This window comes from Pteropus vampyrus, unplaced genomic scaffold (assembly GCF_000151845.1).
Source record: "Pteropus vampyrus isolate Shadow unplaced genomic scaffold, Pvam_2.0 Scaffold273, whole genome shotgun sequence".
Classification (NCBI taxonomy): Eukaryota; Metazoa; Chordata; class Mammalia; order Chiroptera; family Pteropodidae; genus Pteropus; species Pteropus vampyrus.
This window is the reverse complement of record NW_011889054.1, coordinates 2,308,987-2,324,182: the sequence shown is the minus strand read 5'-3', so window position 1 is coordinate 2,324,182 and position 15,196 is coordinate 2,308,987. Positions and strand designations below refer to the sequence as shown.

The 15,196-nt window shown below is 36.0% G+C and overlaps 1 protein-coding gene across 9 annotated transcripts in view; it reads right to left on the bottom strand.

Moving 5' to 3' along the window:
• The window catches only part of TLE4 (transducin like enhancer of split 4), a 139,818-nt gene that overhangs the window by 60,580 nt on the left and 64,042 nt on the right, over positions 1-15,196 (bottom strand). For 5 of the 9 annotated variants that reach the window (XM_011375498.2, XM_011375500.2, XM_023520624.1 and 2 more), the window contains 2 exons: positions 7,631-7,835; positions 6,347-6,363 (listed from right to left, as the gene is read on the bottom strand). In XM_011375498.2, the coding sequence (XP_011373800.1) occupies positions 6,347-6,363; positions 7,631-7,835 (222 nt within the window). The remainder of the gene's footprint in view (positions 1-6,346; positions 6,364-7,630; positions 7,836-15,196) is intronic. The other 4 variants (XM_011375499.2, XM_023520625.1, XM_023520623.1 and 1 more) reach the window with 1 other exon arrangement.

Genomic DNA, 15,196 nt, shown 5'->3' with positions numbered 1-15,196 from the left:
CAAATTACTCCATCATAACCCCATTGAATAAAAGTTCCTGATTGTTCTTTGATAAGGTAACTCTAAATAGTAAAATACATGGTAGAAATAAGTGCCTCTACAAAGAATTAAAAAGTAACAGCAGTAGTGAAATATTTAACTTCAAATTACCGTCTTATTTTGGAAAACTGAAGGAGTTAAAACATTAAATGCTTGAAGGCATGCTTTAAAACATTAAAATATTCTGCTACAACTCAACACCCGAAATGAAATAAAATTACCATTGTGTTTATTTGGCTAATGCTATGGCCAATTTTATTGAAATATATTCTTCGATATAAGACATTTATTGTAAAATTCATTTCTAGAATGGGATTGAATAACATAAGAAAACATGCATGTACATTCCAAATGCTTGAAAAAAATGCCTAGAGTAACAACTCTGAGATCCAGGAAGTTAAGTGTCTTGCCCACTGACACACAGCTTACCTAAAGAATGAGGATTTCTAGTATAGTTAGGATTTTCCTAATTCTATTACAATTCCCTTCTCAAACTAATCCTTGATTTGTCCTTCTATGCAGTTCCATAAAGAAGATTAATATTCTTGCCCTCAAGGAGCTAAAACTTTAGTTAGAGAGAACTTTACTGCTGGGAATGGGGCATCAGGGACATCACCCATAAGGAAATAGCTACTTTAAAAATCCTACTAAAAATGTTATTTTAAAAACCCTATCTTAAACAATACTTAATGTTTTAAAGTGAAGTTGGATTTCAAATACATCATAATCATAATCTGTTTAAGGGTAAAAGGATACAAAAAGAATTTTATTTACTGATGATCAGCGTACATTTCTGGACATTTTACTCCCTTAATTATTGGTAAACTTCATTAAACTGTTGATCACCAACACATACATGCAAACCTAGACTTCGTTCTTCTACCCATCCTCCCATCATAAAAGACTTTTCTTTGTGTGAAAGTATTCTTGACACCGCAAGGAAGCACAAAGAGACATCAAAAATATGGGCCATTCTACATGAAGGCTGGCCCAGGTTCTTCAACAAGTCAATGGTATAAGAAAAAGTTTTTAAATGAAAAACTCTTAGATTAAGAGAGACATAAGAGATATGACAACAAAATGGAATGGATCTCATCTGAGTCTCATTTCAAGCAAACCAATTATTTGAAATAACCCAAGTTTGCTTATAGGCTGAATATTAGAAAATATCAAAGAATTATATTCTATAAGTGACTAAAATTATTATAGTTACCAAAAAATTGTCTATTTTTTAGAGAAATGTTTTCATTTTATTTACTGGTCAAGGGTAAATGCATATTGCCTGGGATTTGCCTTTAAAATATTTCAGCAAAGAAGTAGACAATACTGTTGCCAAATATTGATAGCTCTTATACCTTGATGTTGAATAGACTGAGGACCTTGCATTATTCCTATTTCTGAGTATGTTTCAAAATTTTAGTAACAAAAAACGAGACAAAAAGCTTTCCACTGAGGATGACACTGGCTATGTGACCCTGGACAGGGCCTTAACATCTCTAAACCTTTCTTGATGTAGGAAATAAAGATAAGCATTCACCAGCTACCTGAACAGCTGAAATCTAAACTATGCGTTATACATGCAGTGTGTTGAGGGTGGCGGGGAGTGGCTCAAATCTGTGGAGTTCAGTGTATATTAAGGATTTACCTTATTTTTTGCTAGGTTAGAGTGTCCAAGTCAACAGCCCTTACTTAGATAGCTTCTTTCCTCAGATTACTGATGATAGAGAAAAAAACAGGAGATAATGCAAGCCTTAATACAGTTTAGTTTGGTGATGATGTTCATTTTCTCTTTCTCTTCCCCACCCTTTCTCACTCTCTTTTTTTTTTTTGCTTATATCCTCTTTTTAGTGTTTTATCCATTTCATCTATTCCTCTTTTTAGTCTAGCCTATTATTTTATGCCTTGGTCTTTTTATAAAGTACCCTTCTAAAGTCTATAGTAATGCAAATTTATACCAACAAGCTTTATCCCAAAGGGTAAAATTATAAGCATTCCTGTCTTAAACAGGTATATGGGGGAGATGAGAGCACTGAAAGTGCCTGGGCCATATGGTTATCCCTCTCTTACTAGCCCCCCTCCTTGAGCGGTTTCTTCTCTGCTATTCTCCCACATGGTACATGCCAAGGGGTTAAACATATTAAAGGCTCACTCTTTTTCAGACTGATATTCCTTTGAGACAGGAAAAATAGGTGAAAGGGGTGGAGTGGACCAAGTTACACAAGTCACGCAAGACCCTGGAATAGAACTTTGACCATTAAGACTCAATATACAAAGTTTAGTGGCAAATACAGTAATCATTCTGTAAACTCGTGCTAAAAACCCATTTGGCCTTAATCACACACTTCAATTTGAATATAAATGGAGCCTTAGTCTAATTCTCCATTGATAAACTTTATTGCCAACAGAGACTAACTATAGAGACAAGAAGAAAAGTTATGTATGATATTTTAGTCATCTACATGGAACAAACACCGAAATACAGGTGAGGCAGAATAAATAGACATTGCCTTAGCTACAACAAATGAATGGATTAATGTGGAAACCCTTAAACAAAGGGTTTTAAAAAAATTCATACTTATTATACTAGCAAAAATTATAAAAACTATAAAGTTCAATATTGGTGGATTGTGTGGAAACACTCAAACCTTGCACGTGGCATTTAAAATTGGTACACATGTGTCTCTGAGATCAATTTGGCAATGTACAAATCACTAAAAATGGTCATACTGTTTGATGATGCATACAGCACATTGGGGAAGACGTTCTGATGAAATAATAAAAACAACACCACTTAAATGGAAAAAAATGTATTTGTGCTATATTTTACACATAAATGGCAAATTCCTCACAGACCTGACTTGAAGATGCCACTGCATTCAGAATAAAAAACAGGAGGACCATGTAGATACATGGAAAGGACTTATGAAGTAATAAAGCATTCACGGTAATATCAACTTGGGAGACACCATGGAGCTAATCAATATCTGGGGCTTGTGAATTTTGCTCTTTATATTCAAGTTGGTCTTGATTTTGGTGCCTATTTTTCTGTTGGGAGATGTTAGAACTGTGTACACATTTTAGAGGGGGGTGGTAATTAGATTAATTTCTCAACCTCAAATTCCTATCAAGTTTTAGGCAATTTGTCCTTCACACCTTGAATCATCACCGTCATTCTAGCCACTCAGAAGAGAGCTGCTAGTGTTGTGAGGAACCTAATGACTACTTTTTATGAACTGGTACCTTTAGTGACTGAGAGGGAACTAGCTGTATGCGGAGAAGTCTTCTCTGCCACTACTTTGGAGCCTACCAACTTTTACCTATCTGCCCTTAGTAGGAAGGATGGGCAATTGAAGGTTCCATCACCTCAGAAAACATTTCCTTGGCTGACTTTTCAAAAGACGAGAGAATGGTTTTAAATACTTCAGAAGACTGAGAAAAAGCCCCCGCTCAATAAAACCTACTTAGGGGCCCTTTAGGAGAGCTAAATTTGGACTTTCCACCCTACCACTAAACATAAAAGTAGATCAAGGTCTGTTTCTTCATTTTCGGCCCCCAAATCTGGGGCTTACTGTTGGGCACACAGAGTCACTGGATAGCTGAGTTACAAGCAGGTGTCAACAGCCCTAGAACACACAACATTCTCGTTTCTCATTACCAAATAAGTTGATTCTTGGGCTCCTACAGCAATTTCTCCTTTAGGTCCATATTTACACTCTCCACCCTTGCTGAAAAACTTCAGATACAAGTCTACAAATAACAGGCTTAACAATGAATTTGACCACTGAAACTATAGAAAACAAGATCAATAAAACCAATAGCATGTGGTTTAGTGGCCACAGAACTTCCAAAAAAAGAAAAAGGCCTGACACTTTAACAAGAGAATTTCTTTCATTTTACTTGACATATAAAGGTAAAGCACCTAATTACCCAAATCTTTACATTAAGTTTAAATTTATATTTTATGAGCTATTCTGAAATCTGCCTTGTTTAATAATCTGTAACGTCAAGAAAACATTTAAAAATGTCTCTCACAATTAAACCCATCCCCACCTTGTATAAATCAAAATTTTGCTACCATATCAAAATGTTACACTAGGGCTGTATAACATTGCCCACATCCTCATTACATGCAACACTAATTACTACCAGCAGATTCAGAATTTTCTGCACATTAGAGGCTTTTAGAGGAGCTATAAAAAATTTCAGGCACCATTAATTTAAATTTGTATTGAAATTTCCTTTTGACAGATGGCCAAAAATTACTTATTATTTAGAGTACCAGAGCTGCCTGTTTGCACATTAGAAGAGGAAAGGGAAAAATTAAAAGCAAGAAGGAAATTTATGTCACGTTCATTACCTGTTAAATGTTAAGGAGCATTATCCTGCATGAATAAATTATTTCATACAAGCTTGATTCCAGCTGCAGGCAACTGGCATGCTCCGGCTGATAAAAACCATCTCAAGTCACAGAGCAGACAGTCATAAAAAGCCCCTCTTAACCAGGAACCACTTAGAGGAAGATGAGGACGATCGATGGAACAAGCAACTAACTGCTTCTCTGAGCATCAAAGAACACGTTTACGAAAATTAGCACACTATTTCACCTTGAGAAGCCACAGAACAGCCCCAAACCTGACACGAGTTCAAATTTGAGAACGGTACCCCCAAAAATCTATTTATAGCTACCAATCCGTAACAGGTTAAGGGAAAATCATTCACCTCTATTTCATTTTTCCCTGGCTTCTAGCTATAGACACTCGCTTCCAGACTCACATTGAATGATTATAGATGATTTCAAAATACACCCTACTTCAATGTGAGAGAATATAAAATGTAATTGACACAAAAGTGTGCACTGGAGTATATTTTCACAATCTTCTGGGAGTAGGGCAGGAGAGGAGGCTTTTGTTTAGTTCACTGGCCTGCCTAAAGGTATATATTTATCATAAGGAGGCAGGAAATGTTTATATTATGGCCTCAGAATAACTAGTCAGGCTTTCTAATGACTGCTATCAACTAATTCTGGTCAGTGAATTTACTCATTACTAACTAAGTACACATGGGTTGAAACTATACTCTAAGAATACTGTTTAATCTAGATACTAATATACATATCATATAACTAAATACACAACTGTAAATGCATAATTAAATAACTCAATGTGTAAATTCCAATTGTAAATGTTGACATTTCTATGGGTGTACAGATGCCCTTTTCAAATTACAAAGATTCTTGAAGGGTAAAAATAGATACGCTTAATTTTTATTTTCCATTATTTAAAGGCTTTGGAAAAAACCTTTACTTCCTTTTTACTGTAAAAGGACAAGGAATAAAGATGCATTCAAAGTGACAGCACATGTGGTTCCAATGGAAGATTTTAGTTTTCATATACATAACTTCATTAAAAATTGTAAGAGATGTAACTACCTATGCTCCAAAGCATTCGATTGCTGTAAAATGTAAAAAAAGGAACTGAGAGAGCATCTGTGCTTTGGTCAATGCCTCAGACCTGTCCTTTTCTTCTAATGTATACAAAGTACAATGGCATACATAATACAATTATACGTAATACAGTAGCGTATTTACATTGTGTCTGGCTCAAAAGTCATCAATCAATTTTCATATTTTACTCATTTCCTGCTGTGGTAGCCTGTTTTTCTTGTTTGTTTACTATATAAATTCAGGCATTCTTGGCACATCTTATTCTAGTGTTACACAAGCATATTCAAATCATTAGGCCCTAAATACTTTTCCTCTTTCCTGAAGACTTGCCTATAAAGAGATAAAGAAAGAAGATAATAAGACAAATGCAAAACCTAAGGAGAATAACTTGCTATACTGGAAACCAAGAAGTTATTAAATTAAAAACAAATCTTTCTGGTAAAGAAAAATTGTTTTGATAAGAGTTTTGTAGAATGAAATTGTTTCCCCAAATATGAGACTTATGTGTATTTCCTTATAAATCAATTTATTTACTTCCTTTCATTATTATTTATCTTATATCCAAAGCCTAACTGAAGAAAATAAGTTATTCTTTTCACATGGCAAGACATAATAAAATGAGCAATGCTAGCCAGATCTTAAAATTCAATCTTGGTCTACAAATCTGATTCTGATAGAGAAATGGGACCAGTATTTTAAAAAATCTCAACCACACAACTGAAAGCAATCAAAAAATGCAGTTAACCACTATTTGGTAAAGCCCACCAAATTATTCTCTAAATATTGAAGAATCCATTACTAGATCCATTCAGATCATTCTGAGCCCCATGAAGCCATTCCCTTGCCTGTGAATTTGAGTCCTACCTTGATGGAGTCTCTGTCTATAGGCAAAACAGCAACAACACACAGATGAAGTAGTAGAAAGAAGGAAAAAAGAAAAGTACTGGTTAGTTTACATAAAATCATACATTTATCAAACGTAATCTCTGCTAAATAATAAATGGCACAGATGTCGACTTTGCCATAAAATTAATTATTAATACTACTTTACCAGACTGACAAAGTGTGAGTCTACCTTTGACACAATTTCAGAAACTAAAGCTAGATATTCCTAGCATTCATATTCTTTATCAACTTTCCCACTTATAAAAGAGTTTATAATCATGCCTTAGTTCCAACTCATGGCATTAAGATAACTGGATGACTAGTATTACAGAGCTTTCAACATCAGAGATGAGAAATTTATTTTATGTGATAAATATCATTTATCCAAGATTATAATTCATGGTAATGACACTGCAACAGTAGATATGAAGTTTTAATTATGAACCACACCCTTCCAACCAAAGAACCACCTATGTGTTAGGTAAACTCCCACAAAGGAATGCTGAGAGAGATTTTTTCATTTGCTTTTCTGTCATCAACTAATAAAAATTATTAGCAAGCACCATATAAACATATAGTTACATCAAAAGGTCTCCGTACTATCATCTACTTTAGTGGAGGGAGGAAACCAATCTAGGAGCCCGACACATTTAAATAAATTAGGTTGCATAAACAATTGTGTTCTTATCAGAAGAAGTAATTTCATGCTTCTAAAAAGACTGGGTGCGAGAGGTAGTTTAAAAAGATTTTTTAATTTGGGCTGTATTTTCTCAATTACTAAGACTACTGAAATTGTTTTCTTATCTGTAAGAGTTTTACTGCCCTATATATGCTGATCTAATTTATAAATAATAATCGATTCTGTCAAACTATAAAGTGAACTTTCATCAATAAGTCTTTCCCCAAAAAAGATTTAGTCAAAGTTAGCTATTAATGTTGCCATTCACTATTTCAAACACAGAGTGCTGTGGGATTTCGTTACTGATTTAGACTTGGGGAACACAGGAGGTAGCAAAGGATCAAAGGCACTAACCAGGATACAGAACCCCTTGCGCCTTTGCAAGTGCATTAACTCTTGCCAACCACTAGGGTATCATTTGGCAAAAGATAGCTTCCAATAATTTATTTATTTTCCAGCAGAAATCCTTTGTTTAGTCAATGATAAAATTAAATCCAGTGGCAGGATAAACAATGGCACCCAGAACCTATCCTCAGCAGCACGTAGGTAGGATCAGCTTGACATCCCGAGAGAATCGCTCTCACCTCTTTGGTGATCGTTGTCATGGTGCTTCTTCTCATCTTTAATTGGAAGGTGGGACTGGCCTCCCAAAGCACTGGAGAGAGCCAGAAGGCTGGCACTGCTACCAATGGGTGGAATGGCAGGGGGCTGAAGCCCTGAAGGGTGTGGGGTCAGAGGCACCGGCAGACCATGTCCATGTGATAAATGCTGGGCCTGGAGTTGTTGCTGCTGTGAGAAATGAGACAAAGATATTGAACTTGTTCACTATATCTGCCCCCACCAATACAAAAAGAGAGAAGAGAGGCGCAAAAAGATTATGGAAAACCCAGCACCCATGAAGGAAAGATTTATTGTGTGTGTGTGGATGTGTATAGATATACAGATACATATATTTAAAGGGGATAGAGGAAGATGTATAATGGAGAAATGCTATCTTTTTAATAAAATTTGGGCGTTTTGCAAAACACTGTAAATACTTAATTTTTAAATAGTGAAATTACCCAAGTAACTTTTAATAGCTGAAATTCACATTTCTTTAATAAAGCATCTGCATTTTGTTCTCCAAAACATAAGACCTCACTATCATACATTTCTAATCAAAACATATACGTGACTAACTGTTAAAGCAGTTATGTTGAACAAAAAAAGCTGAAAATTGAGAAAATTAGTGTTAAACAGTTCTCCCAGAACCACTGCACAGCATGCAGTGAGAGTTAATTTGAAAGAGAAAACCTGAATTAACAACCCAGAAAAGGAAACTGGTTGCAGCCACCGTTTTAAGCCCTTTAAGTGTCCTCAGCGGTACTTGAGCAAATTACTAAAGAAAATCTAATGTAGCAAGGCTTGGGTCCTCCTGTAGGCTTGCTCAATAATGCTGAAATAATTGGGCACTCTGTGCACGTTTAGTGATGCTCGAATGAAAAGCTAGAGGCCTGCCCTTGTACTCTTCTCCAGCGGCCGCCTCTGTGTTGTGACAGGTTTATCTGAGTGGGACTGTGATGCATGCACCAGTAACGGTGCTGACAAGAGTTTAAAGTCATTTTTACCAGCACACTGGCAACACATGAAGAAAGCCCTCGAGAGGCTGGAATGGGAGTGCTTGACCTCAGCAGAGGCCACATCAAGATCGAGACTGCATCAAGCTTGGCTGTGGACAGGCTCTGCTGCCTCTTCCAGTGAAAAGAGGGAAGCGGGGAGGTGACAAGAGGATGTTAAGTTAATATGTCCCTCAACAGAAATCCCTTCAACTTGAGACCCTGCTTAACAATGTTCTTTGAGAACAAGTGGTGAGAAATTCTCTAACTTTTGTAGTTATTACATTTCAGTTAATTCCTTTAAATAAATCACTTCTCAGGCCCATCCTGTGATAGCCAAATAAGTCTCTCCTATAATTTTCTAAGCAGGATTTCATAAAATATATTTTTAAAGAAATGTGTGGGGTGGCAAATTCTATACCCCCTTCATTGGTAAAAGGATCTTGAATGCTTTTTTTTTTTTTTTAAAGAAAGTACTTCAAAGAAAAAAATAAACTTTCCTTCCCTTTCCAAATTACTTTTATTTCCTTCCTCTTCCCCTTTACATGTCTTCCTGTGTCTGACTATAAAAGTCAAAGTATAGCACTAATTATTAGTTCTTTTCTCCAACTGACCTGGACCTATTTTCTAGCTATATGCGATTAAAATATTGTCAATAAAGTATTAACACTTTTAAGGCATGTTCACATACCTAAAATGAAAAATCACTGCAATGATCCAGATACTCTACCAACCAATGCCCACCCCAAGGTCTCGCCAAAGTGTCACCTAACTGGATAGTTCAAAATAATGTATTGATTCATTTATGTGGCCAAAATCATGTTCATAATTCTTTAGGTACTGTTATTTAGTTGTGACCAAAAAGTATGAGCACACAATCATATTTTCTAAATGAGTTGAAAGTAATGCCTGTTTAGAAAACAAGGCTTTCAGGTAAATATTTGGCAAATTTATTTCAAGACTTTGTTCAACTGAAATTGCCAGAAAATTCCTCCAAATCTCTTTCATCTCTAAATCTCCTAATACTTTGTGTATAAGGGTCAGACACGTAGCTACTTTTTATCTCAGATCAGAGTTCAACTGGTAAGCATTTATTAAGAGACAACATATATGTCTCTCATCACCTTTCCTACACTCTAAAGCTCTGTGAGAGTCTATGTCTGAAACCTTAGTTAACTATAGGCCATTGAGACATTCATATAATATCTAAGCAATTTAAAAATGTATATGATTATTTCTTCAAACATTAAACAAACCCTTAGCCAAAAGCAACGCCTTCAGTGATCGAGGTGTTTCACTTTTATTTTTCTCTCAGGATAAAAAGCACTAACAGCCTCATTTTTCCACCTGACCAAAAACTTTGTTCAAAGGCAGAAAATATACCCTTAGTTTGTCTGTTGCATATGCTATTCATGCAACAGACTTCAGTGAAGACTTCCTGAGATCCTCACTTGTGCTCTAGTCTACGTCAAAATAGCTCTAACACTACCTTATCTTCTTCCTCTGTGCTTTAGAGGTAGGAGGATTCCCTCTTTCCCTTCCAAGGCCAACCCCTCCCTCACCTGCACAAGCTGCATCATGCCCCGTCCTCTCCGCCCCCGCCCCGCCCCCTGCCCAGCAAACTCCATTTCATTGTTCCTTCAATTCTCTCTCTTTCTCCATCTTCAGTTTTTCTGTCCACTTATTTTGTCCTTCTGCTTGCAAGCTTAATACCAGCATCCCTAATATTTTAAGATGAATTGCCCATCTAATGCCAAAAGAACCTGAAGTAGCGTTTTTTTCAGGAGGGGAAAACACTATATTTTAATCACTTATTGTGTCATCCACTGCCTCTAACACAGTGCCTTGAACATAATTGGCACTTGATAAATGTTTGTTAAATTTAATTAAAATAACCTTGTTTTGCCCTCTTCAGCTACTTTCCTGTATATGTATCCTTGTCTTAGCACAGCCAAAGTTCTTTAAAAACTAGAGTAAATTTGCTGTCTCCACTTCTAGAAAACCCCCTCTTGCATACACACACACACATACCTCTCATTCCTTAACCCCTTGTAATCAGATCTACATTCTCATAAAATTGATGACCAGTCAGAGAGCAACATTTCAAGATTTCACAGTTTTCTTTTTCTCTGGTATATCTGCAGCCATAGACAGTATATCTTCCTTGTGAAATTCTCAGCTGCTTTGAGAACACTGTAATCACCAAGGCCTCTCTCTTTAAATCTTAGAATGAGTCTGTTAGATTTCCTTCTTGGCTTTTTCTTCTGCTCACTGAGAAAAGAGTCCTAAACCTTTTGCTCCTCTTCCAATGTCCAGTACCCCTGGTCTAACTTCTTGCCAGACAGCACTACTTGGCATTCCAGCATTCCATGAAAATGAAAATGTTTAACACAAATCCCCTAGGTAAGTTCCACTGGGGAAAGTTATCAGTCACCGTCAATTTGTTTTTCTTCTTTGCTCCTATATCGATATCATCGAATCCTGTCAATACTCAAATAATTCCTTACATTTCTACTGACACCATACTAGTCAGATGCTTTTCAACCCCTACTTAGATTACTACAAGCTTCCATTAGTTCATTTCCATTCCAACGAACCCATTTTGCATTACCACTGGCAATATATATATTTTTTTTTTCAAAATTCATGTCAACTCCTGTCTCTTAGAACAACCTCTCCATTATTTATCTAAGCTGTACTCCCAGCTCAGCTCATGTTTCACCTGTTCTGCAAAGACCTCTCCAAACATCCCGTGTGTCTACGATCTTGCAGGACTCTGAATCCTTCACTGGCATAGACTGCCTCGCAAGGTACTGTTATTCATCTTTTTATAGATAAGAAGAACCTGACTTACCAATGATATTCCAAGACTCTGGAATAAAGAGACCAGCCTCAGGTCCTTTTGTACCCCTGGCATCTAGAGTACCACTATTAAGTTATATGGCCATGTACTTAAAGCACTTGATGAATTAAGTTTCTACTAAATATGAAGCAAGTTCCTATCTACCCTTCACCCAGCTTCCACTAATGTTTACATTTTATATAACCATAGAACTTATCAAAACTGAAAAATTAACATGGATGGGTACCTTACATTACTCAAACTACAGACATTATTCCCTAGTTTTTCCCACTAATGTCATTCTTCTGTTCTTAGGATGCCACACTGCATTTAGAAGTTCTGATTTTTCACTTGTTATTTATACCAAATTATAAAGCCCTTTCAAAGATTTTTATGAATGGCAACATCAAAATTATAGTAAAATTGTTTAACAGAATGTGCCTTGAAGTTAGGTGAGGAAAAAAAATGAGGGGACTACCATAAACCCATTTTACTAATCATTCTTTACATATACCAAATATCAAATGAAACAAGTACAATCAGTAGTGAACCTTTTAGAAAGGAATTTTTATCAAGTGTTTAAAATATGAAACTATAAGATAAAAGTAAGATTAAGTCATTAAGATTAAGGTATGAACAAAATCTAAGACAGATATAGTGAAGTACTATAGTAGGTTTTAAAATGTTTACATCAATAAAACAGACTACTTTCTATTTTTAGTGGTCATTTTTAAGCTTCTTTGTAAGCTTTCACCTCCTACCAGTAGAGTGGCAGATGACATACAACTGATAATGACTCGTGATTAGTCAGTAAAATCAATGTATCAGAGGCAATCTTTAAATAAAAACAGCATGTCACCAACAGCTAAACTGAACTTCACCCTTTCCCCTACTTAAAAAAAAAAAATGGCTTTAACAAATTTCAAGTAACATTCAAGAATTCAGTATATAGAAATAATCTCTATCAAGTCTTCTCATCAATAAAGGAAAACTCCCAAAGCAGACTCCCTGGAAAAGGGGTCAGGTTTCTCTGGATATTATTCAAGGAAACTGAGAGTAACATCATCTAATGGACTATCCTACAACAGAGAAAGCTTGCTGACATTTCCCAACAGCTTAAAAGCTGTCCTCTCATCTCTGCCGCATATGTTAATCACAGAGCAAGTAACCTGCAAAGGTTTACTACTTTATCCTATAGTCAGTCACACTAAGAAACATAAAACCTCTTGCTTTTTAAAGACAGAAGGAAAGGAAATGTATATTAAGAGTACATAGTTCAACACTGAAATGTTACTAAAATAATTTAAGATAAATCACCACTCTAAATAATTATAAAACAGCAACTTAAAAAATATTGACTTCAGAAAGAAAAAAAATAAACTATCAAGCCAAAGAAACAAAGAGGAGGGCATAGACTGTAGGACCAACTAAACATGAAAATACTCTATGAACCGTAGCTGAGAAACACCTACTGAAAAAGATATATACCTTGGAAAAATTCTTCTCACTGAGGAGATTTCCTAGGTCATTTCTACTTTGGGGTACATTTCATTAAAAAATAAATCAGAAGTTCTCTTATCTTAAACTACAATACAAAATAAAAATCCTTTTTTTCTCTTCCCTTGATGAGCCATTCAAGAGAATAAACATTAAAATGAAGTGAACTTTAAACTTCAGCAAGTAAGTACTCCATTAAGATAATTAATTTAATTTTGAAAAGTAGCCAGTAATTGTTTCTAAAAATATACAGAATGAGATGGTAAACAGAGCCTTAATTCTGTTAACAGTTTTTTACCGGAGTTTCTGTAACAAACTTATTTCCTTGCAGTTTTGAGTTTGTAAGTAAGGGAAGAAAAGGACCACTAGCAAATCAAGTTCACAAAATGTCTTTGCCTCACAAAGAGAAATACTTTCTAACAGAATGTCCCCAACTACTTGATCACCAAGGACTGAAAGACCAATAACCAAACAGGAGCAAGGTGAGGGCAGAGTTGCAGTCCACACACATCCTTAGCAATTCTGGACAACTCTGACTGGAAACCAGCCAGAGGTTTTCTTTCCACCATCCTTCATTTCTTCTATGCTATTAACAGCAGAAGAATTCTCAAAAAAAAAAAAAAAAAAAAGCCATCTTTCTTAGAAGCAAAGAGCACACTTAGTGTCATGTCTTGGTTTCTTTCCTTTTTTTTTAAGTGCAAGGTGAGCAAGAAAGCTATGTAGACTAATGGGGTGTGACAAACAGGACATCGAGCCAACCTGAATGGGTCCTCACTGGCAAAATTTGAGACATTTTAAGCATCATAAAGAATAATAACTGTAATAATAACGTATGTTTTAAAAAGTTTCCAGGAGTGGGGTTCATGGCGCCCCCAAGAAAACAACAGGTGGAACAATCAGTCATTGTGAGGCCAAGAACTAGAAAATGGCTTCCAAATCCATAACCATTTTTCCAACCAGCTGGCAAAGCTGGGTGCACTGAATATCTATATATGTGTGTTTTGATCCAACCAGGAGATGCCATGCTAGAAGAGAAGGGAGGGCCCAGAGACTTTGAGAAGAGCTAGAAAAAGGAGGCAAGAAACACTGAAATGCAGCAGTAAGCATGGGGGAGGGCCTGGGCCTCAGTTGGTATCAACAGTCCTTGGACTGTGAAGACGCCCCTTATAAGGACACTGTCTGGGAATTTGACTGAATCTAAGAAAGAAGATCCTGGATGGCATTCAGGTATGCATCATAATGAAGCTGCACCAGAGCTACCTGGCTGGAATCCTTACCATCCATGTGAGCAAGAGCCAGTCACTTAACATTTCCAGGCCTCAAGTTCTTCATGTAAAAAGTGGGGACAGTTATAAAATCTACCTCTCCAAGGATGTTGAGAAAATTATATGACATTGTGCATATAACAATCTCTCTCTCTCTCTCTCTCTCTCTCTCACACACACTCACACACACACACACACACACACACACACACACACACACATACACACACACACACATGCACGAAAGGGGGGAGCAAGAAAAGCTCTTCTTTACAGAATAATGTTAATTAAGAAAAAAAATTTAAAATTTACCACTTCACTACTCCTCATGTATTAATAGCATCAATAGATACCAAAAACCCTGGGTAAAGTTTTTGGAAAACAGGTTATTCACAAATGTCAAAGTTATCACCCTACAGATTACCTAGCTTCACCAATAATATGAAAAAACTGGAAGTATTTTCACTAAAAATACTTAACTTAAATCTACATAAGAATATAATCTAAATTGTGGAACATTCCACAAGACTGGCTGGGAATCTTCAAAATGCCAGTCATAAAGTAAAATGGTTTGGGGACTGTTTTACATTAAAGACTAAAAAGCCAGGACAACCAAGAATTTTTTAATATGAGTCCTATATAGAGGAAAAACCGCTATGAAGACAAAGTGCCACCAAGGACATTTTCTGGACACTTGGAAAAATATAAACTACATATTAGATATAAGGATATGTTTATTGTATTGCGCTTATATAGGAAAACACCCTTGTTTATCAGAAAGAGCATGTTGATGTATTAAGGAGTGAACTGTCATCATGACTACCTCAGTTTCAAGAAGCTCACCACAAACAGAAAAGTGTATGTATGTTTATGCGCGTGTGTACACATACAGATATCAAGCAAAAGTGAAAAAGACTTTTGAGTCTATGTGATGAGTACGCAGTGTTTGTT